Source organism: Myxine glutinosa, chromosome 5 (genome assembly GCF_964187855.1).
Source record: "Myxine glutinosa chromosome 5, kmMyxGlut1.1, whole genome shotgun sequence".
NCBI lineage: Eukaryota > Metazoa > Chordata > Myxini > Myxiniformes > Myxinidae > Myxine > Myxine glutinosa.
The window spans coordinates 161,292,972-161,316,088 of NC_136265.1; the positions used below are offsets into that span (position 1 = coordinate 161,292,972).

The 23,117-nt window shown below is 44.6% G+C and overlaps 2 protein-coding genes across 4 annotated transcripts in view; one reads left to right on the top strand and one right to left on the bottom strand.

Moving 5' to 3' along the window:
- The window catches only part of RAB11FIP4 (RAB11 family interacting protein 4), a 41,517-nt gene extending 36,823 nt beyond the window's left edge, over nucleotides 1-4,694 (top strand). For all 3 annotated transcript variants that reach the window (XM_068115801.2, XM_068115802.2, XM_068115803.2), the window contains 5 exons: nucleotides 195-332; nucleotides 2,521-2,679; nucleotides 2,804-2,947; nucleotides 3,118-3,245; nucleotides 3,409-4,694. In XM_068115801.2, coding sequence (XP_067971902.2) covers nucleotides 195-332; nucleotides 2,521-2,679; nucleotides 2,804-2,947; nucleotides 3,118-3,234 — 558 coding nt within the window. In that variant the 3' untranslated portion in view covers nucleotides 3,235-3,245; nucleotides 3,409-4,694. The remainder of the gene's footprint in view (nucleotides 1-194; nucleotides 333-2,520; nucleotides 2,680-2,803; nucleotides 2,948-3,117; nucleotides 3,246-3,408) is intronic.
- Nucleotides 4,695-5,953: 1,259 nt separating this feature from the next.
- Nucleotides 5,954-23,117, bottom strand: part of LOC137426845 (platelet-derived growth factor subunit A-like) — a 30,260-nt gene continuing 13,096 nt past the window's right edge. Inside the window, exons 3-7 of the mRNA XM_068115800.2 lie at nucleotides 21,895-21,963; nucleotides 21,507-21,694; nucleotides 12,114-12,237; nucleotides 8,484-8,570; nucleotides 5,954-6,815 (exon numbers count right to left, since the gene is read on the bottom strand). Coding sequence (XP_067971901.2) covers nucleotides 6,796-6,815; nucleotides 8,484-8,570; nucleotides 12,114-12,237; nucleotides 21,507-21,694; nucleotides 21,895-21,963 — 488 coding nt within the window. The 3' untranslated portion in view covers nucleotides 5,954-6,795. The remainder of the gene's footprint in view (nucleotides 6,816-8,483; nucleotides 8,571-12,113; nucleotides 12,238-21,506; nucleotides 21,695-21,894; nucleotides 21,964-23,117) is intronic.

The following is a 23,117-nucleotide window of genomic DNA, read 5'->3' on the forward strand; positions in this document are numbered from 1 at the left end:
ACTTTTACCCATTTTGGCTGTTTTTGAGGCCTCCCTTTTAATGACATTTTCTTCTTCTCCAGCAACACCCACATCATGCTCCACAGTAACAACCTTTCCTATATATCGATACACCACCTCTCAATTACAGCATCTCATTTTTAGCTTTGGGCGATGTGTACAGAGATGTTTCACATTTGCCTGCTAACCACCAGGAGAAGACGCGCCTCCAGGAGAAGTTGGAGGACTTTTCTCTGCGGATTAAAGACGAGATGGATCTCAGTAAGAAACTCACAGATAAGATGAAGAGGGACAGACATGAAGTACAAAAGGAAAGAGAGGCAACACAGGAGGTACTGATGTTGAGTGGGCTATTGGTATGTGGTGGTGATGATTAACTCACTCCTTAACATACACATGATCATTATGTAGGAAATATTGGTTAGTTGGTCCAGTTTCCCACCCCCCCCCCCCCCCAGCTGGCCAGGCCTCTGACGCTCGACTAAATAGTTGGGGCAGGAATTTGTAATTTGTTAATGGTGCCGCCGATAACACGCCCACTCTTCGTTCGCGAAGGACGCAATGAGATCTTTAACGTCCACCAATTAATACCGGCAGATGGGACGCCCAGTTTAACATTTATCCGAGGGACGGCACACACGTTGATGAATCACCCTGCATGTGAAACACCGGGATGACGGTTTATAGCTGGGTCGGGATTTGAACCCATGAGAGACAGCTCAGAGGTGAGACACTTGATAATTCTTTTGTTTAATTAACTTTAATATTGAGTCTCACTGAACAGTAGAACGGTTTTTTTTCTCCACCTTTGACATTTAATTAGCACTTTTGTGTCTGCATAGTGCTCGCTAGCCGATTGCCTGTTTTCATAACGATGTCATCCTTCAGTCGGGTGGTGGTAGCAACTGTGATTTGTACTTGCAGTAGTAGTAGTAGCAGCAGCAGAAACTTTTTCCCCCTTTAGGAAGAGACGATCCATTTAGTGGAAGGCAGTTTTCTTGGTGAATCACTTTGAGGAATTTGCTCATTTTCCACTGTGGTCTCTCCAGTGATGAGACCATGTTCAGACTTTCATTTGTGTCTACAGCTGACATGAAGCAACCTCCTCCACCAGGTTAACTGTGAACCAGAATGTAAAGAATGTACTCGGTGTTTCTTTTTCTATGCTTAGATAACTACTTCAATACTATAGGACATGGGAAAGTTGAGAGTTATTTCGATAAAAACAAAAAAAAACTTTTTTTCCCCTCTGTCGGAATTAGTCAATCAACAATGAAGACTCATTCCACCCTGCCTGCCTTAGTGTTTGTATATCAAAGGGGGACGGCACTGTAGATAAGGTAGTTGTCACTTTTGACTTTATTTACAGCAAATTCCATACTGTCTGTAAACTGGTAGCCGCTCAAAGTGGGACGGCACGACCAACTGAGCGAGTAACATAAAGGAGATGACTCCTGCCCAAAGTTGATGGCTGTCTTCAACTTTGAAACTCTGGATGAATTCCTGCATATCTGTCTTTATCCACTGCTGTTTATTCACTGCTGTTTATTCACTGCTTTATTCATTCCTTGCTTGAGGTTAGCTGTGTAATTAGGACTACCTGAATTCGGTGGGTGTGCCGGTGTGTGAATATGGCACAGGCATGATGGGCTAAACGGCGGGGAGGTTTTTTGTTTTTTTACCTCCACCACCGAAGGTGGATTTAGGTTATGTTTTCACCTCTGTCTGCCTGTTTGTCTGTGAGAAGGATATCTCAAAAACATGTGGACAGATTTGGACAAAATTTGGTGGAGAGGTTGGGTTTGTGACAAGAACGAATTCATTGGATTTTGGTGAAGATCCAGATCCGAGAATTTTTTCAAGTGATTCTTCACCATTGAGAGACACGGCCAAAAACGCTATGCAGCACAATATTTCAAAAAAGTTATGATGAGTTATGACGAGATTTGTTCGACGAGTTGGTTAGGTGACAAGCACAAGCCGATTAGATTCTGGTTCAGGTCCGAATCCAGATCAGACCTATCAGTGGGATACAAACTTAAACTGTTCAGGCGGAGGTACGTATGTGCTCTCCCAAGTGCCGTTCTAGTTTAATCCTGTTTTAGGGGATACGTACACACGACAGCTTTTTCATCGGCATTACGTTGGACATCCCAAGTGGCCCAAATGCCTTTGTATGTCGTCCTTGTGGTTTAAACTGATATCACATGTAGTCTCTTTGGGATGATTACTCAGATGCCTTTTAATCGCACGATAGTTTTGAATCTCACATGTGATCATCTTGCTTCTGGTTTCTCCCGTATGACCAGACACCGACGTTTTGATCCTTTTCTTATTCTTTAGTTCTTGACAGGGTCAACCAGCTTCATTACATATTTTCCCTTACAAGTATTTTACTCCTAATTAAATAGCTGCTGCTTCCATCTTGTGTTTTTTTTCCTTCATCCTTTGATCTTTTTTGTCATTCTTTTTCATTCCTAGCCACTTGAAAATTCCTTTTAATTTTATCCTGCTCCACAGCTGATAGAAGACTTGCGCAAGCAGCTCGAGTACCTACAGATGTTCAGGCTGGAGGTTGAGCGAGGGGGGCGTGGGCGCGGACCCGGAGCCGGCCTGCAGGAGTACACAGCACGTACTCGGGAAAGCGAGCTTGAGCAGGAAGTGCGAAGGCTGCGGCAGGTGCTTCATTGATCTTACGATCCAAAATACCCACACCACCGGTTGTAAAGTCATCCGCATTGGTCTGACCTTTTATCTCTTTTCATTTATTCTTTTCATTCATTCTTTCATTCATTCCTGGCAGGATAACCGCAGGCTAAGAGATTCCAATGAGGAGTTAAATGGACAGATAATCAGCGTGAGCCTTCACGAAGCCAAAAACCTCTTCTCTGCTGCGGCCAAATCGCACTCACTTGCTGCAGAGATAGACTCGGTGTCACGTGACGAGGTGAGACTTTGGCGAGGTTTTGAGGTGTCCAAAACTGACTGTTTTAATGCAGGTTTGAACACTGTCTCCATGGGGTTTTGTTTATTATTTTTTGGAGAGATCTCCATGTTATCTCTGTTTCCAATGTAAAGTTGGCAAGAGCATTCCTTTTCCATTTGATCTTTCTACAGCTGATGACTGCTTTGAAGGAACTGGAAGATATAAATTTCCATCTACGGCAGTACATGGACAAGATAATCCTGGCAATCCTCGACCACAATCCTTCCATCCTGGAGATCAAATCCTAGATTTGTACCATGTATGCAACCTTCTATTTTAATACATTTGTTTTCTCTATTCCACTACCATTTGATGTCTCCATCTCTCTCTCTTCTCCCCACCTACCGCCCCCCCCCCCTCCCCTACCCACCATCTACCAAGTTTAACATGTGTGTACCCCTCTTCTGTTTATTCCTTTTCAGAACCCGGGTTGAATCTTCCAATACACGTTGCTTATGGTGCATCCACTGTACCAGCCTTGCCACTGTCTGGTACTCAGCCATCTGAACTTTGACCCTTGTCTGCTGCTGTGCTAAGCAAGTCCTGAAAGGTCAGTGAAGCAGAGATACTGGAGCCAGGAGAATTTGTTGCGCTTTTACACGGGTCCTTTAAAGTTTATGGTGGCACATGCCGAGACAGATGCCATCTTGCCTTCTCCGTCCATATCAAGCTACGTGTCAATGGACTTGCTCTGGCTGTGCTTGGAGTAGGGGTTAGCCGGGAAAAAAAACAACTTTAATTAAATGGCAATGATCTGGGTTTAAACTCCAAGAACAAAACCTAGTTTTGTGACATGACAGAGTACTTATATTTTTCACATTAGAGACAAAATTACCATCCCGACAGTCTTCATCATATCATCGAAAATATTTTATTTGTGATACATGGCGTAAACGTCTTTTACATTTGGTTTACCACCTCACGTGGCCCTTCACGATTTACCAATAGTCCATATGCTGTTGCTTCGGTAACATTTTCTCGTGAGCTCCTGGGAAACGGTACGCCTCACCCACCCGTACGCTTATAGCTTGTCTGTGTACCGAGTACGAAGCAATGTTGCAACAGTTCGGCTTCTTGCTTTTTGTTTTTTCATTCGAACTCGCTAAAGGTGACACATTCAATCAACCGGCATGCCAACTTTGCACAGTTGAACGGGAGTTTGCTTTGAGACTTGCACTTTGATTTTTGCACAATTGCGATGTGGCCGGATGTGGTTGCATACATCTGTGGCCGGTTCTGCACTGTAATTCTGCAAATGCATTTGGACTAAGTATTATCACTGGCCTTGCTAAACCCAAATGACAGATCAAGACTTGTTATTGAAAAGGTTTTCTTTCCTCTCACAAGCCCCTCCCACCATTCACAAGTCCCTCCCCCAAGTGGCACCGACACTTCAAGCTCATGTTCCGGTGATTATTTCTACTCCATAACTTTTTGATGCTACTGCACTGGAAACAACGTTTTGTGAAACAACTAACTCGTGTTTAATAATTGTACATAATTCCTGAACTCTTCCTTGTTTGCACGTTGAAAGATGTGGTCTTTTTCCAGCCCTTTGGTTATGCTTCCCTGTTTTTAGCTTTGTGCTGGACAAATGGAACAACCCCACCTGGAATTGTTTATTGATCCCTTGCCACTCACTGGTACATACTTGCTCCATCTTTCAGCTTGTCTGCCCCATGTACATCAATAAACATCAAGGGGTTCAGTTGTCTAACAACAGTTTCATTAGCTGTCATACATTCAGTGCAATTGGAATCTGAGGCTCCTATATTGTTTGTATGTTTATTACGGGGTAGCCCGTACGCAATTCTGTCTGGAACAGCGTTTGTCTGTCCATATGTATGTTTGTCCCGTCCGCCGGCATTATGCGGGTTTATTCCTTTTAAAATTCGTTTTCTCTGCAACTGTTGGTCCGATTGGCACAAATCTTTCACCACAGGAGTGCCTCCTGTCAAATTTTTAAAATAGTTATGGCATCATAGGTCACATGGTATGAGCGTCATCTTCAGAAAACCGAAAAACTTTGCACCTCTATCTCTGAAACTGCTACATTGAAAAAAATTGGAAGGTGACTCATTGTAAAGTACTCCCCATGGAGAAAACACGTCAGTGATGTCATAGGTGCTTTCATTATGACGTCATAAATCGACAAGTCGAACACTTGATCCGATCAGTATGAAATCTCGAGCGTGATCTAGCGATAAATTGGTGACATCAGTCACTTGGTTCAGCAGCAATATTTTTAGGGCGAAGCCCGTAGGGCAATGCCGTCTGGAACAGCGTTTCTTTGTCCATCCCGTTTATGTATGTATGTCCCTCACACCCGTCCACCAATCGGAGCTGAGGATCTGGTCACGTGATGGGGGAGGGGGGACAGCAGATCCTCCACTCAGCAGATCCAATCCCAGCGATGCCATTCGGTTTTGATTTTTTCCCCATGCAGTACATTGCTGTGGTTAGCATCATGTACTGTGCATGCAGTTGTACAACCAATGCAACACCCCTTGGTGTGAGAGCAGGAATTTGTAATTTGTTCATGGTGCCACCTATAGCTCACCTACTTTTCATGGAGGACACCGTGGGATCTTTATCGTCTATGAACTAACTTTTACCAGAAGAGATGCCTAGTTTAACATCTATCTGAGAGATGGCACACACATTGAATGATTGCCTATGAAACACCGGGATGACAGTTTATACCTGGGTCGGGATTCAAACCCAGGCTAGACAGCTTTGAGGTGAGTGTGAGTACCTTTAAGCTATCCTTCCAGTGCAAAAGTTGTACAGCTCTTCCCGTCCCAGTAAATGACCGAAAAGATTAGTCTGTATACACATGTACACAAATATGGTATAATTTATGCCTGATCCCACCGGATATATTGTACATGCATAATATATCGAGGACCCCTTACCTGTTGCTGACAAAGGTTGATCAACCTCAAACTGAAGCTGCAAAGTCCAACGTAACAGCTCGTACTTTATTCACAAAGCAGTAACAAACAAATGAAAATATATAAAATATTCCAAGACTATGTACATTAAAGTGACTGACATACTTCATAAGACTCCACAGTACTTTCCAAATAAAGGACTTTATGTTGGTTAGGCCATCCAGTTGAAAATTGTGGCCTTTGGGCTGGAGAAGAAAACAGACTACTGCAACTCTCCCCCCACCACCCCAAACCCCTTCTGATTTAATGCCGCCATCCCAATATGGCACAGCCAATCAAAGCACCAAGTTATGGGAAATAATTTACTGTATTTTACCCGCAAACAGTATTGGTTGTGGCTTCTTGCAACTGATACATATGAAAAAAATAAATATCTTCCGGGAATAAGTTTTGGACAACATTTAGCGATTTGAAAGACGGTCGTTTTGGTTTGAACCTATAACTTAAAAACATGGAATGCTGCAAGGTGAGCTACCTATTTACCATGGATGCCATTATAAGAGCTTCCTCACCCTGTTTACATATACGAGGTATGCACTGATGAAATAAAAACATCAACCTCAAGCAAACCAACCCTTTTCCTCACCGCCTACTACGGCGAAGCACCACTTTGCTTCACAATCAGAGCCATGAACACCAATCTGTTAGGGGTGATCCAGCACTGCTCGGAATGACTCGTCCTGGGTGGAGGAAAACATCCCAACATCTTTGCAGTATCCAGCAGTCCATCTCGCCATCCCACGAGGATGGATGGTTATCCAGAGCGAGACCGCGAGGAAGTGGAAGGACCATGAACGAACGATCGAACTGCCTTCCCAACCTCACATCGGGGTTAGGAAGGAGAGATGCTTTGCCTTATTGATTCCTCTGGTTGCCTGCACGATACACCACAGTCAAGATCAGTCATTAGCAAACTGCAAAACAGGCACCAAGGCTTTGGCCTAGTATTTCCAATGAAATTACAAACCAGGCACTGATGGAAATTGCAATGCATATGGATGTCACACTAAACCCAGTGTTATCAAGAGTCACGTGACTAAGATAATTTGCTTCGTCTGCATCGACAAGGTTAATGATGGAGTAAATGCTAGATCACAATGTCTGTATTAACCAATAAATTTAATAACTAATAATACGTGTCCACATCCATCCTTGACCATGTTGTGGAAAGTCAGCCGAGACCCTCACCTTTTCCCCTTTATTTGTATTTAAATTCGTTTTCTGCACAACCGCTTGAGTGAATAACACAAAACTTTCAACATATGCGCATTCGCTTGGACAATCTTTTTAAACAAAGTTACATGATTGGATGGAAAAATGTGACCAGCATTCCAAAAAAGTCTGTTTTCCTGCAGGCATGATTTGCAGGGCGTTTCATGTATCAGGAATAAAGGGCCTCTGCTTTTGATGTTGGAGGTGTTCGACTCCAGGATAATGAGGCTCAGCTGTTGATGGGGTAAAAATGTTCCCCAAATTAGCTTTCGATAACGAGCTATTTTCTGGCTGTTTCATGATCTATTGATCAACTAAGACTTTAAGGCATTTAACCGATATATTAATGCTTAAAGTTGATTTATATGGGAAATGGAGGTAGCCGAATGGGAGGGCAAGAGATGTAGCCCCCTGATGGCAGTAGCATTAAAAATGGGGATTCTAATCTTCAGGAAGTCGACGCAGGAGGAATTGCCACGTCATTGTTGGTAAAAGTCCAGTTGGCTCATTAACGACCGAAAGGGTGAGATAATCTACCTGCCCCACCAAATCTCGTCCCCACGTAATCCATGCGGGGGTGCACAAGAGGAAGTACACTCATTGTGGTTGACTCATTGCCTTCCCTTGTTCCAAGAGGGCATTCCAAATGACTTTACACTTGGGAAAAGGTATATATTAAGTGACCTGGTTTCTAAGTGCTCAAGTCGTTATTCCTCAGGATATGAAATCGGCTGCTGATAAGTTTGAGAACTGGTAATCAACCGTGGCCCAGTTAAGGGTCGGAAAGAAACGAAGGGCCCCATAAACAACGAGAGATGGACAACAACACACAAAGCAACGGAAGAGAAAAACCGACGTGCGCTTGGAAAGGGAAACTCAAAACAATCGCGACGTAGACATTTAGTTGCTTTACAATTTCCACTGGTTGCTGTTGTTGCTGCTGCTGCCAGCATCGGCTGCCCTCGGGGGATCCGCACACCGCCAGCAGCTTGCTTTAAAGCAGGGAAGCCTTTTATAAGTCAACAATGGTAACCTATTTTCCTCTTAGTTCCACTCCATGTAATAATACAGGTGCTTATTGCAGCAAAACCAATGCATGTTGGTTCAACTTGGTAGAGAGTTGTTCTTGCAAGGCGTTTTTATTTTGAACCACTCACCTGGTCCAGGTCAAACCCTCTCGAATCAAAAACATCCAATTTTACCATTCCCAAGTGAACTCTAAGCCTTTTATCCTGGAGTCGAACCGAGATAAATGATCCTAAAAATCAACCTCGAACGGTCCACTCAATTGGCACATAGTGCGAGACTTGTACCTGACATGCGACTTGTACCTGACATGCATGTTTCGTCCGTGCATCGAGGACGTCGACGCCTCCCTCTCCGCCGTGATATGCATCGGCATTGGGCTGCATTGAACACTGAATGGAGGGAGGGTGAGATGGGGAAGGGAGATGCATGCAACGACAGAATGAGGGACAATGTACATATCAAACATACCAGACATTCACCAATTTACCCAGATCCACTTTTTTTAAATACCAACTTCCTTCCTGGAAGTCCTAGCAATGTCCTTGTCTTTTATACTTCTCCCACCCCCAAGCCCTCTCCCTCCCACAGATCTCCCGATGTCCCTTCTCTCAAATGTTGTGTTTGTTGTCCTTCCCCCTCTCCCCATCTTGTCTACCGCTCCCCTTATTATATGTTTTATGTGTCTGTTTGATTTTTTGTGTGATTAATGTTAGCTCTTTCATGAGCCTCGATCTTGTATACCAAAAAAAAAAAATTAGTAGATTTCCCCTTTGTTTCCTTCAAAATAGGTTGATGTAATGTCCACTAACCCATAAAAGCCCTGTGGAATACCTCTGGCTACGTACACCATCTAATGTTTGTCTGCCTGCTATACCGTCCACTCGTTTCTCATTTGTGGCCCAGCTGTAGCTCTTTTATCCATCCTCTAAGCCCTGGTACACAACCCTGTAGAGAGGCAGTTGCTGTCAAGCAGGTTGCTTTCTCAGCATGGTAAGCTAACCCGACCGAGGGCAACGAGTTAATTCCATATGGTGGCACCTCATCACGTCTGTCTACGGTGTATGCTCTCCCTCCATCCCATCCCTCATCTCAAATGACAGAAATACAGAATGTGTAAACCCTGTGTTTGCCTCCAAATCTCATGTACCCAACCCATTCGGTTCTGTCCCCATCTTACCCCCTTTACCTACTGTCTATGAGAACTTTGTATCCTTCTCACCGAAGAAAGTAGAGAAAGGTCTCTCCAGCCTTGACCCTGTTTTGGCAATGGGCCCAGATGGCATCAGTGCCCATGTTCTCAAATTCTGCTCTGCCATTCTTGCTTCCCTGTTGACCATTTTCACTCTGTCCTTTGGCCACCAGGAAGTCAAAAACATCACTCTCGTTTACAAGAAGGGTGCAAGATCCTATCAACTACAGACCAGTGAGATTACTTCCAAATTTAAGTAAAGTCATCGACTCCATCACTGCTGCTGATGTCAATTTTTCCCATTTTACAAACAACCTGATGACCAACCAACAGTTTGGATTTTGTTCTGGTCACAACTCGACACGTTTCTGCTCCTCTCTCAGTAATGTTTGGAGGCCCTAAATTGCAATCAAGAAGTCAGGACCGTCTCATTGGACACATCTCAGCATTCGACACAGTCTGGCATCCTGCTTTGCTTGCCAAAATGTCTGCCTGTGGAATTCAAGGCCGACTTCATTCCTGGATAATTGACTTACTCCACTCACAGTCAACGTGTTTCCATTAATGGAACCCTCTCTCAGTGAAGGTTGGAGTTCCGCAAGGCACTGTGTTGAGCTCAGTCTTGTTCCTCATCTGTATAAATGACCTCTCTGATGTTACGGAAAACCATCTCTTCCGTTTTGCAGATGACTCCACACAGTCATATCGTACCCCATCCAACTGATAGGGAGACAACAGCTGTGCCACTTCCTGCAGATTTGGAATTGATTACATGCTGGTCCGATAAGTGGAACATGTACTTTAATCCAGGAAAAGCTCACCGTCTCATCCTGTTGCTCCAGAAGGAACGTCAAACTAATATATTTTCATAGTCAGCCACTGGAACCCTGGTGTTGGCTTAGCGGTTAGGGTGCCGGCTTGGGATCCTAGGATCCTGGGTTCGAATCCCGGTCATCGCTGAATGAACACCAGGGGGGTTGACTCAGCCTGTCATCCTTCCAAGGTCGGCAAATTGAGTACCAGCTTGCTGGGATGAATGATCACGGTGTGTACCCCGATTTAGAATAGGTACACCGTATCCCTGCACATCGTAAGAGCGTGACCAAGGGTTGGCGTCAGGAAGGGCATCCGACCATAAAAACATTGCCTGAAACAGGGAACCATGATTGTCATGGGGCCCGCAAGGCTAACCCCCGCTCTAGTGGGGAAAATGGCCTTAAAACGATCATTCATTCATATTCATTCAATCAGCCACTGGAAGAGGTTCAGTCTCTTGAACTTCTAGGCCTCACTATCAGCTGTGGCCTCTTCGAGACCAACGACATCGCAAAGTTGGTCTTCAAAGCCAGCCGCAGACTGCACAGTCTCTCTTTGGCAAAGTCTTTTCTTGAGAAATTAGAGGTACTCATCATTTACAAGATCTTTGTCCGTTCTTTGATAACTGTCCGTTCGCAATAACTCGTTTGATCTTTGTCCGCACCACAGCCTTGCTTCTGGTTGTTCAGGATCCTGTGGAAGCTACAGCTCTCAACATTACTGGAATTTCCTGTGTTGAGACCGAAGCACAGGGCCTGTTGTTTTCACATCGCAGGCAGGTCGGTGGATTTTTTTTTCCGCCTCTTCACCAGTCTACCTCCCTCTGCCTTCTGTCCTCCGACCCTACCCAGAAGCTCCAGGATGCAAGACTTTTCTTTTTCCACTAACCTCCTCCTGGTTCAACATCCAAAATCCAGGCTCACTGCACACCTCTACTCCTTTGTTCTTCATGCTCCAATCTACAGAACCACCTCGAAGTTGGGATTGAAGCAACCAGTGCACCACCACCTACCTAACCCATCCTGACCCATGATCTTTATTACTTCCATTAATCCTTCATAACCTAATTCTCATACTTGCTGCTTTGGGTGTTTCCTCCCCTCTTCTCTCTTCTTTCTGTTCATTCATTCCTTTGCTGGTTGTGCCCATTTATTGCTCCACCATTTCAGTTCAAACCTTGTTTTCTAAGAGTCTGACTTTTCTAAAAAACCAAAATACTACTACTACTTTACAGCCCCAATTATTCCTACATTCTTGTGGGCAACCTTCTAGATTGACAGCCAGGCAACCTTTTGCTCAAGGTCTTTCATGAACTGGCTGGCCAGGACTGAAGGTGATTCGGACAGACATTGCACATTATTCAGGGTGGTGGCAATAACTCGTTTGTTCTTGGTGGAAGACACCGTGGGATCCCTAATGTCCCCCAACTTATGCTAGCAGATGGGACCCCCGGCTTAACTTCAATGTAAAGGATGACGGACGGCACACACATTGTGATGCCATACCTGCAAATACCAACCCAAAGTTTATCGTAAAGTCTGGAATAAAACCTAGAATAAGCAGCTCAGAGGTAAGTGCACCACCTCTGCACCACCACGTTAAATTGCGAGGGTTTTTTTTTTTATCTTACCGTTGTGACCACAATGACTGTAAACCTGCAGGCTATTTATTGGTTTTTTAATGGAAATATTTTGCCGTTTATTAAAATGTATTAATCCCCAAAACTTAAATAGGTACTTTAGATTTTAAAATGCTGTGAGGAGGAAGAAGAAGAATCGGGCAGAAAAATAATCCAATGTAAGAGGATGTGTAAATGGATAATGAGAGGCAGGAAAGAGTTGCTGAACTGAAGATGTGATCCTGACTGCGGTGCAAGTACCACATGAGGGCGCTCTGCCAATAAGACCACGTCGGTGTTCCTGCTCACCTTGATGTGGTGCACAGGTGACGTCCGCACGACATCGGCACTGGCACGCGAGGTGTTCCTCCACTTGCACCACCGTCTCGCGCATCCTTAACCTCCTCTTCCGCGTATACTCGATCTTGGCTACCTGAACAGGGTTGGAGTGATGGAAGTCATCAGCAAAATGGAGGAGGATTGAGATGGAGATAACAAAGTAGGGCACAAGGGGCGGCAGTGGAGGAATGGACAGGGTGGGTAAATGATCTTTAATCGTTTACTTATTTTAAGCAGTACAGTGAGGTGACTCGAAATGAAAATCCAAGGTGCTGAGTGGATTAGTCATGCACGGAAAGGTAAGCTAACACAATGGGAATGCTGATCAAGGAGGACAGTGGGGGAGAAAGCCAAGACGGGACTGAGCTGCATTCCTGCATGGTGCCGGACGCGACAACACAAAGGCCTGTCTGCACAGTTTCCTGCTCGCTGAGATGCCAACACCCACTGGCTTGCACCACCTGCTGCACTCACTGCACTCCGCATGCACCACCTGTGCCCCAAACCTCATTCAAATTGGGACTCAACTGCTCGAACTGTGATACACAGCAAAGCACGGCAGTTTTTATTTGGCGCACTGAATGCACGAATGCACTGAATATGTGCACGAATGCACTGAATGCACTGTATATGAAAATTAACTCGCAGAGTGGGATGGGAGTTCTTGGAAGACAAAATGGAGGGAAAGTTTCCAAAAAACCATTCCAATATTTACACTTAACGATTATACGTTACCTCTCCGACAGGACACCTTGGCATGACAGTTCTGCATGCATGAGTCACTTTTGTCTTAAATTGTAACTTAATCCAAATATAAAAACATTGAGCTTTACTAGATCTCATCATTTAATTATTTTATCCCCTTTAAATCCTGATATGAAATAACTATGAATCCTGATATGCAACCCTCTTATGGTTAAACTGCCAAAATCAAGACTCTCTGCTCACCTTCACTCCTTCATTCCTCTTTACTCCCGCCTCTGGAACAAACTCCCTCACTCTCTTCAATCCCATTCCACCCTCCAGGTCTTTAAAACAGCTGTTCACCACCATCTCTTATCTTCCCCCATCCAAAACCTTGATCTTTTCTATCCCTGCTAATTTCACCCCAAATCCTACACTTTTTTTGAAATACCAACTTCTGTCCTGGAAGTCCTTGATGTCCTTGTGTTTTATACCTCTCCCACCCCCCCGGCCCCCCTCTCCCACCCCCCCCGGCCCACCCTCTCCCACCCCCCCCCCCCCTTCCCACGCCTCCTCCCCCCAAGTCCTCTCCCTCCCTCACTTCTCCCTGCTCTCAAATGTTGTGTTTGTGTGCTTCCCCTTCTCTCCCCATCTTGTCTTCCGCTCCCTCTTTTTATATATTTTGTTTGTCTGGTTGATTTGTTTGTGAAGTAAATGTTGGCTCTTTCACGAGCCTCGATTCAGTATACAAAAAAAAAAAAAAAAAAAACTATTTAAAGGGCAAATGCAACCATTGAATGCATTTCGCAAGAATTTCTGTGGAGTCAATCTTGTATTCCTCGTTTAAATTACGAACACATCACTTTGCATAGAACCGGCGTGCAGCAAGTTCAACAATAGCTGTTACAGTCCTCCAATTAGGCAAGCTCCCTTCCCCGGCTCCCACCTGGCCTATAGGTGCGCACACTCGCCTCTGAGCTGTCTAACCTGGGTTAGAATCCCGACCCAGCTATAAACTGTCATCCTGGTTGGGTGATTCATCAATGTGTGTGTCGTCCCTTGGATGGATGTTAAAGTAGCCTCGCGTCTGCCAGAATTAGTTGATGGATTTGTGGACCTTCACTCCCTCGGTCAGCAGAGGAACGGAGCTCACACTGCTCACTCACTCCATTTATCTGCTTACACGGTCCATTGCTATAAAACACCACACACACACTTCTCTCTTACATTAACTTACCATACTACGTTTATATCCTCTTCTGGGTTTGCCCTGATCTGTTGGTATTCCCATCTGCAGTTCTGGCTCATGATGCAAGGAACACTTGCAATGTGTAATAGTAAGGGAAACATATGAAAATCTGTTCACTAAATTGTTACCAAAAAATTTCTTCATCAATATGTTTGTAAAGGTGTGTAATAACATGTGTTAAAATGTTGAAGGTCAACTCCCGTGGGAAACCCAGAAAAAAAGCTGTTGAATTCGGGTACCGAAAAATTATTTTCGAGAATTTTTATTTTTTTTAATCGGCCCTTAAGTAACTTATGAGGGGTCAAATAAGGGTTTTTCATGATTCTGAGTTGATTGTTAACATTTATATTTCACCACAGACACTCCTTTGTGGAAAAATAATTTCTAAATATATCTCATTTTCTACTTTGCAGGACATGGAGTCTAGCAATATGGATGAAGACGTTACTCCACCTGTGCTCAATTGCTTCATCTGTGCACGCTCGGATACACCAGCTGAAAGGCTCATACAGGCAACTCCAAAGGGATACTCAACTTTATTGAAACAAGCAGAAACTGTCGAAAATGTTACTGTTGTGGAACGTATGAAGGAGGCTCAAAAGGAAGGAAAACTGAGGTACCACCAGAAGTGTAAAAATGATCTGTACAACAACTTTGTTGCAACCACCAAGAAGTCAGCTCAAGCATCAAAGGCAGAGAAAGAGTCATCAAAGTTGAAGAGAAGACGCACTACTTGTGAGTTCAGTTCATCAACTGGCTGCAGTTCTAGAAGATCACAGTCAGTTGACCTCCTGTATAAGGATGTATGCATTCTTTGCAACCAACCAGCCCAGCTCCACAAAAATAATCCAGCACAAGCTAGAAAGAAATACAGAGTGCCAGATAATTTGACTGCAGATACACTGAAGGCAAGCTTGCTGAAGACAGCACGGAGTCGCGGGGATGACTGGGGCACTGAAGTCACTGGACGCCTGGAAGGGATCAACGACTTGGTAGCAGAAGAAACACTACCATTTGCGATGCAAACTTATGTTTGCGAGAGGTGACAGTTTGTCCAAGACTGATGAGGAAGGAAAAAGGAAGAGAGGACAGAGGAGTATTGATGAGGAGCGAGAGGCAGTTTTTATTGAATTCTGCGAATGGTTAGACTCAGAATTAGAGCATGGGGTAATGAACATGGACCAAGTCCATGAAAAGCTGCAGGAGTTTGATCAGTCACCAGAGAAGAGCCTTTCTTATTCAAAGCATTGGCTAAAGATAAAACTTCTAGAGAAATACGAAGACACCTTGTATTTCACAACACAGGAAAGAAGGGCAGATGTACTCTGTCTCAAAGATGGCACCGACAATATTCTGCGAGAGAAATCATGCTAATCTTGACCATGGAGATGAGAAGACTTAGATCATAAAGACGGCACTCAAGTTAATATCCAATGATATTGCCTTGATTGATTTAGGTCCAAAGTCATACCCCACCACACACAGTATGACTGACATCGATAGTCAGCTGACACTTGTTCCTGCAAGCCTTCAGATGTTCTTGAGACCGATTGTCAAGACAGACGAAAGAGTTGCCGTTTGGGGGCAGAATTTTATTAAGGCCTGTCGACCTCGGTCTGGAGTATTGCCACACCAAATGGGGCTTGCCATACAACTTGATCATAGATTTGGGTCAAAATGGATGCTCAACAAGTTCCACCGGCTGGGATACACTGAGTCTTACACGGAGACACAAAACTACAAATACTGCTTCCTTAATAGTAGGAGTGGAGATGATGTTCCAGATACTTCTGGCACTCTTGACACCATTGTGGAGGAAACCGATGAACAGATCAATGATGAGGTTGCGGTTGATGCTGCGCTTGAGGATCAATCAGTGATGACAGCCAAAGTGCCAGCCAGTGAAAGTGAATTGTCAAGTAATGATCAGGTGGTCTTTATGGAGGTTGGGGAAACAAACAATGCAGTCACTCAGTTTGTTGGAGACAATATAGATTTAAACATTGTCTCTATTCACGGAAACACTCCCTTTCACTCAATGGGTTGGATCGAAGTCACCTCTCCGGCACCACCTTTGCCAGATCCACAGACAACAGCAGCTTTCCCCCGGGTGAAGTTGAAGGCACTCGACAAAGCTAAGATCCTGAGAGGAACTGAAGTAAAGATTATTCCATTTACGAACAGGAAACAGATAGGAACGAACGCGATCATGTTTCTCCCCCTCGCTGAGCTTTCCTCCTCCCTGGCTCATGATCAGCCACTCCTCACTCCAGGTGACACACTCTGGGCACCGGGGTGGGTGATCAAAGCCAACGATCCTGAGTTCCCACACTCCAACTGGAATGGCTGGATGAAGAGAATCCATGCTAATGATGCAAAGCAGAGCACACTTTTAGTGTAATAAATAGCAGAGCACACTAATATATAATTAGAAATTATTTTTCCACAAAGGAGTGTCTGTGGTGAAATATAAATGTTAACAATCAACTCAGAATCATGAAAAACCCTTATTTGACCCCTCATAAGTTACTTAAGGGCTGATTAAAAAAAATAAAAATTCTCGAAAATAATTTTTCGGTACCCGAATTCAACAGCTTTTTTTCTGGGTTTCCCACGGGAGTTGAACTTCAAACTTTTAACACATGTTATTACACACCTTTACAAACATATACACACCTTTACAAACATATTGGTGAAGAAATTTTTTGGTAACAATTTAGTTAACAGATTTGTGAAATATCTCATAAAATGCCCTTACTATAAGGTTCTAATCCTATATACCATGCGTGTTTGTCCATCGTCCACTTACATCCTTATAATTGATGCAGAAGTACACACGTCTGCAGTCTTTGCCTACATGTGATGTATGTTCAAGCTCCTCCATGAGCCTAAGATCAGTGTAACGAAAAATGATTATCCCAATGAATCTATTGGCAGGTAATTCAGCTGGAAATGGTCCACTCCTCTCAAAATATACCGTCGTATATTTTAATGTCCACAACCAAGGCAGATGGGACAGTTGGCTTTACTTCCCTGTCTGAAGGACGGCATGCTCAGACGCAGGGCCCCATGCTGGAAGAACTCCAGGAAGATAGATCTAATTGGATTCATCTCCATAGGGGGACAAGTTTATGGCCAGACAGTGCAGAGGTCAGCACGCTACCAAATGAGCTGCCCTGCCATCCATTGGGAAAGGGGTGACGTGCAGACGTCGAACCAGGAAAACCATCCAAACCAAATAATGTGGCCATTTTATTAGGAACCAGCACTGAGAACCTGGTCAGATTCCCATTCACATCGTGGCACAAACTTTGCAAATTGGAGCAAAACTTTCAAAGCAACTTTAGTTTACACCGTAAAGATTGCCATAGAAAACAATGCGAATTTACAATTACCGTGAAGTGAGAAGTTAACACGGATTCATTTGCTGCTTCTGCACATCCTCTGGTGTGTTATTGTATTTTTTTTTTATGTTGCATTTCTCACCACCTCCTTTTTGACCAACAGAGGAAGTAGATAATCTTAAGACCGTTTCTCAATTTTGCCCGGACTGGCAAGAAATGTCAGCGTTGTATTTACGATCCTGGAAAAGAAAAAAGAAAGAATAGGCCATCGGATCCAACCATCGCAGATTACCTGTTGCATTCCAAGCCAGTGATACCGAGCCAGGCAACAAGTGCACATTGTGAGGCCTTATCGGGATCACTTACACCGCCAGTGAAACTGCCCACTCACTGACCCTTGCCGATGGCCTCAAGTATCAATGACCATGTGCAGTTGGGTCAGTCGAGTATGTAATACCGGCTTCCATGTTCCATGGTTTTTTTTCTACTTCGTAGCACATCTTTAATATTGTCTCGATTTATTTGAGTGGAAATGTTAGTGTTCGACTGTGGTGCCTCCCTGTGGTGTTGGTGTGAACCAGTTGTCCACCTGTGCGATGGTTACATAGTTCCCATTTGTGGGGAAGGTGGGGGCTCTTGGCAGTGTGCAGTGAAGATCATTCCTCTTTCTTTTCCCACACCTATCTCGGTGCAAACACATACCAAATTATACGGGCACGTCAAGGTAAGGGCCACACATATGTGGGCAATGGTGCTGAGTGCGCCAGGTGCTCCAGGTTCTTCAAACTTTGTCTCGTTGTTCCCTCACTTTAAATTCCACAACACCCCTTCCCCCAACTCCTGCGAGACTCCCTACTCCCAACGCTGCCCTCCCCCACCGTCACCAAATATCCATGTTCACGAGCCCAGTGGGCCATGGTAATACCCTGCGGAGATGCCTTTTCACTCCCACCCTCTCTCCTTCCAACAAATCCTCAAGTCCCTTTCGTACCTCCCCAACATCAGTACAATCTCACAACAAGTCATCATTGGTGAGGAGCTGCAGGTAAACCTTTTCCCAATACTGAACGAAAACGATGCATGCAGCTTGGAAACGACCGTGCTCTCTCTCTCTCTCCCTCTCTCTTCCGTCTCTCTCTCTCTCTCTCTCTCCCTCTCTCTTCCGTCTCTCTCTCTCTCTCTCTCTCTCTCTCTCTCTTCCGTCTCTCTCTCTCTCTCTCTTCCGTCTCTCTCTCTCTCTTCCGTCTCTCTCTCTCTTCCGTCTCTCTCTCTCTTTCCGTCTCTCGCTCTCTTCCGTCTCTCTCTCTCTTCCGTCTCTCTCTCTCTCTCTCTCTCTCTCTCTCTCTCTCTCTCTCTCTCTCTCTCTTCCGTCTTTCTCTCTCTCTTCCGTCTCTCTCTCTCTCTCTTCCGTCTCTCTCTCTCTCTCTTCCGTCTCTCTCTCTCTCTTCCGTCTCTCTCTCTCTCTTCCGTCTCTCTCTCTCTCTTCCGTCTCTCTCTCTCTCTCTTCCGTCTCTCTCTCTCTCTTCCGTCTCTCTCTCTCTCTTCCGTCTCTCTCTCTCTCTTCCGTCTCTCTCTCTCTCTCTTCCGTCTCTCTCTCTCTCTTCCGTCTCTCTCTCTCTCTCTCTTCCGTCTCTCTCTCTCTCTCTCTCTTCCGTCTCTCTCTCTCTCTCTCTTCCGTCTCTCTCTCTCTCTCTCTCTCTCTTCCGTCTCTCTCTCTCTCTCTCTCTTCCGTCTCTCTCTCTCTCTTCCGTCTCTCTCTCTCTCTCTCTCTCTCTCTCTCTTCCGTCTCTCTCTCTCTCTCTCTCTCTCTTCCGTCTCTCTCTCTCTCTCTCTCTCTCTCTCTCTCTCTCTTCTGTGTCTCTCTCTCTCTCTTCCCGTCTCTCTCTCTCTTCCGTCTCTCTCTCTCTCTCTCTCTCTCTTCCGTCTCTCTCTCTCTCTTCCGTCTCTCTCTCTCTCTCTTCCGTCTCTCTCTCTCTCTCTTCCGTCTCTCTCTCTCTCTCTTCCGTCTCTCTCTCTCTCTTCCGTCTCTCTCTCTCTCTCTTCCGTCTCTCTCTCTCTCTCTTCCGTCTCTCTCTCTCTCTCTTCCGTCTCTCTCTCCTCCATCCCTCTCTCTCTCTCCTCCATCCCTCTCTCTCTCTCCTCCATCCCTCTCTCTCTCTCTCTCTCCTCCATCCCTCTCTCTCTCTCCTCCATCCCTCTCTCTCTCTCTCTCCTCCATCCCTCTCTCTCTCTCTCTCTCCCCTCCATCCATCCCTCTCTCTCTCTCTCTCTCCCCTCCATCCATCCCTCTCTCTCTCTCTCTCTCCCCTCCATCCATCCCTCTCTCTCTCTCTCTCTCCCCTCCATCCCTCTCTTCCCACTGGTACTGTCATTTTGCTGACCTCAGATGGTCAGCGGAACAACAGGGCTCAAACTCAAGACCCTAAGATCTTAGGCCAGTCCCCTTAACCCTTAATTCCCTTTCCACACAGGCCTGCCACTACCATTCAAGAAGGAAAAAATAATAATCAAAATTCGTTTTCTGCAACAATCATGAGGAAATGGATTTTTTAGAGTGCCCAAATGCCGAAAGAAAAGGGACTTTTTGCACCCACCATTATTCTCCTGACCTCATGCGCTGCAGCCTCCTCCTTTCCTCCACTAAATAAAAGGTTGAAAAGTCATGTGTTGTTTGACGAGGAAGTCAACCAGCCTATGACAGTGGATCTTTGTACCTTCACACAGGAACTATTTGTCAGATTCTTCAAAGGGTCACAAACAAATCGGCCAAAGTGTACCGTCAAAGGGAGCCATTATGAAAGAGGCAATAAAGTTTCAGTTATTAAGTAAAACTTTGAAAAATGTCATTCATATGCCACATGTTATTTGTGTACAATCACACTTTGTCAATCAAGCATTTACATACAGTATCCTTTTTAGAAAGATCTCCAAGTTTTTGGTTCTCATTCGTTCTCTTTTTTTTTTTTCCTCTCTGTCCCTGTGTTTCTGTCTCTCTTCCCCCTCCATCCATATCCATATATATCTCTATCTCTATCTCTATCTCTCTCTCTCTCTCTCTCTTCCGTCTCTCTCTCTTCCGTGTCTCTCTCTCTCTCTTCCGTCTCTCTCTTCCGTCTCTCTTCCGTCTCTCTTCCGTCTCTCTCTCTCTCTCTCTCCCTCTTTCCCTCTTTCCCTCTTTCCCTCTTTCCCTCTTTCCCTCTTTCCCTCTTTCCCTCTTTCCCTCTTTCCCTCTTTCCTCTTTCCCTCTTTCCCTCTTTCCCTCTTTCCCTCTTTCCCTCTTTCCCTCTTCCCCCTCCATCCCTCTCTTCCCACTGGTACTGTCATTTTGCTGACCTCGGATGGTCAGCGGAACAACAGGGCTCAAACTCAAGACCCTAAGATCTAAGGCCAGTCCCCTTAACCCTTAAGCAAACACCAGGCTTCGGCAGCTCCATGAGGGTCCATTAATGGTGAGGTTATAAAGGAATATGATATCAGTGGCCACATTCAAACAAATGTCCTTGTCAGATGGATTTAACCTATAAACCACGGTATTGAAATTTGTTTATAGGTTAAGTCCATCTGACAAGGATATTTGCTTTGAATATTGACAGCATATAACCTAGGGTATAACAACAAAATACTTGTTACTTCTCATCAAATATCGAATCAGTTATAAAATAAAGCAAAAGAACAAGTCCCTTGATACCATAAGCATACCTTCTGGCAATGCAAGAGATGCTAAGGATGGACCAAAGACATCCATTAATTTTACTCTTTAACAATCATCGGGGGAGGGTGGGGTACTTGGACCTGCATTCTCATTCATTAATGACCCGCTGTGTCAGAGCCAATGCTCATTTTCAAGCTGTGGCTCTTCTGACACAACAAAAGCCTGCATTTCAAAACAACTTGCTGGGCACAGCATTGCAAAGCAAGACCTTCCACTTTTGCAGACCCAGACCCATACTTTCACACAAGTGCCCTTGTCACAAGCTTTAAGCATGACAGGTTTGCAGCCCTTAAGACTGTGTCCCTGAAATAAGTAACGGCCGTGGCAATTGTGCAGGTGCAGGTAGTTGAGCATAACAGTCATCGAGGAAGTACCTTAAGCGTCCGAAGCTGCGTCTCTGTCGCTTCGCAGCGTAGCGTGGCAGAGTTACAGCAGCCAGTGCAGCGGGATAGCTCAACGCACCCGGGCCAAAGCACGAAGTTGGCGCTGCTCGCATCCAGCAGCGATCGGTGTAGCTTCACCGTGGTATTTCGCGGACGGCACTCCGCCAGGATCGCTTCCTCTGTGATGGTAGTGGTGGATATAAAAGGATAATGATGAATGTGATAACAGAGTTTGGAAACTGCACAAAGCGAAATTTTGAATTGCTCAATAACTATAGGGTGAGCGCCTGAACAATGACAAACAATGGGAAATGAAAGAAAAATAATAATGAAGGACATTTGGAATGGGAGTCAAAGAGAATGATAAGACATGTCCCACCTGGCCTGTTCCTTGACGATACGTAAGTTAGGCTGCGTGGCCGGACGATGCCTTCGGCTGTGTAGTATTCTAGAAAAAGAATACAGATAAATGCAAACACAATGAGAAAATCCTGTAAAAATGAATAAACAATAACAAATCGATGTCGATTCATCAAAAATATTGTCACTGGGATGTCCAGTCAGTGTCCGAGTGTGGCTGTGTCCACAAATGGAAATCATTTTGAGGTTCAACCGTGAGTCCTACATCTCCAATACAAACAAAGGAGCAACAATTCAGGTGACTTGTGTACAACCGAGAATGACATGATTAGCCAAACACAAAGGAGCGAGGGTAAAAGATGGCATATTGGCCAGGGTTACCAGTTTGAGAGACTGAGCATCATGGCTTTGAAAAACTTGGATAGAAATAGGTAAAGTTCTAAAGTACAAATAGAAAAGATTAATAATAATAATGTACTGTGATTAAAATAGTAAAGTTTGTCAAAACAGAATGATTGGTCTTCAGTGTGGAAATGTAAAAAAAGTTTGGTTTTTTTTGTATGCATTGTCGAGGTTTGTGGAGAATCTAGAATACAGAATGGATCAGGACATAACAGAACCAAAGGAACAGTATAAAGAGAGGGAGGGACACCAACAGCAGGGTTGAAGTGCAAAACAGAAGAAGCCTTGAGAAACAAGCATTCTGAGTATTGCGCTGCAATACATGTCCCCTACCAAAGTTCAAAGTGCCATAACTTTGTCAAAAATGATCGAATATGCAAATGTATGCACGGTTGATGCTAGTTTTCAAACTTGATCTGAGGTATGCTGAGCCACATGTGTCACGCCTCGCCTCGTTGATAAGCCCGCAAGGTCGCTCCGTGGAGCAGCCTGCACGTATTGCACTGTGTGAATTATATAATTACCAACTCACGGTCTGAGGTACTAGCGATTCAAGAGATATCCATTTTTTTTTCAATATTTTCGTTTAATTAACGATATCTGCCAAGCCACGTGCCCTATCGCAAATTCCAAAAGGACATTTTAGTAGACTGACAAGCTGAACAGATCTGTGAAGTTTCCCGTCGATTGGATCAAAAATGAGGGAGGAGCTAGGTTTTAAAGGTTCATGTCTAAAAACGTCATAACTCTGAAACCATGTGACGCATGACGTCATGCTCGCTGACTTTTTTGTTCGTCATGGGTATGCGATTCTGCCTGCAAAGTTTGGCTTCAATCTGT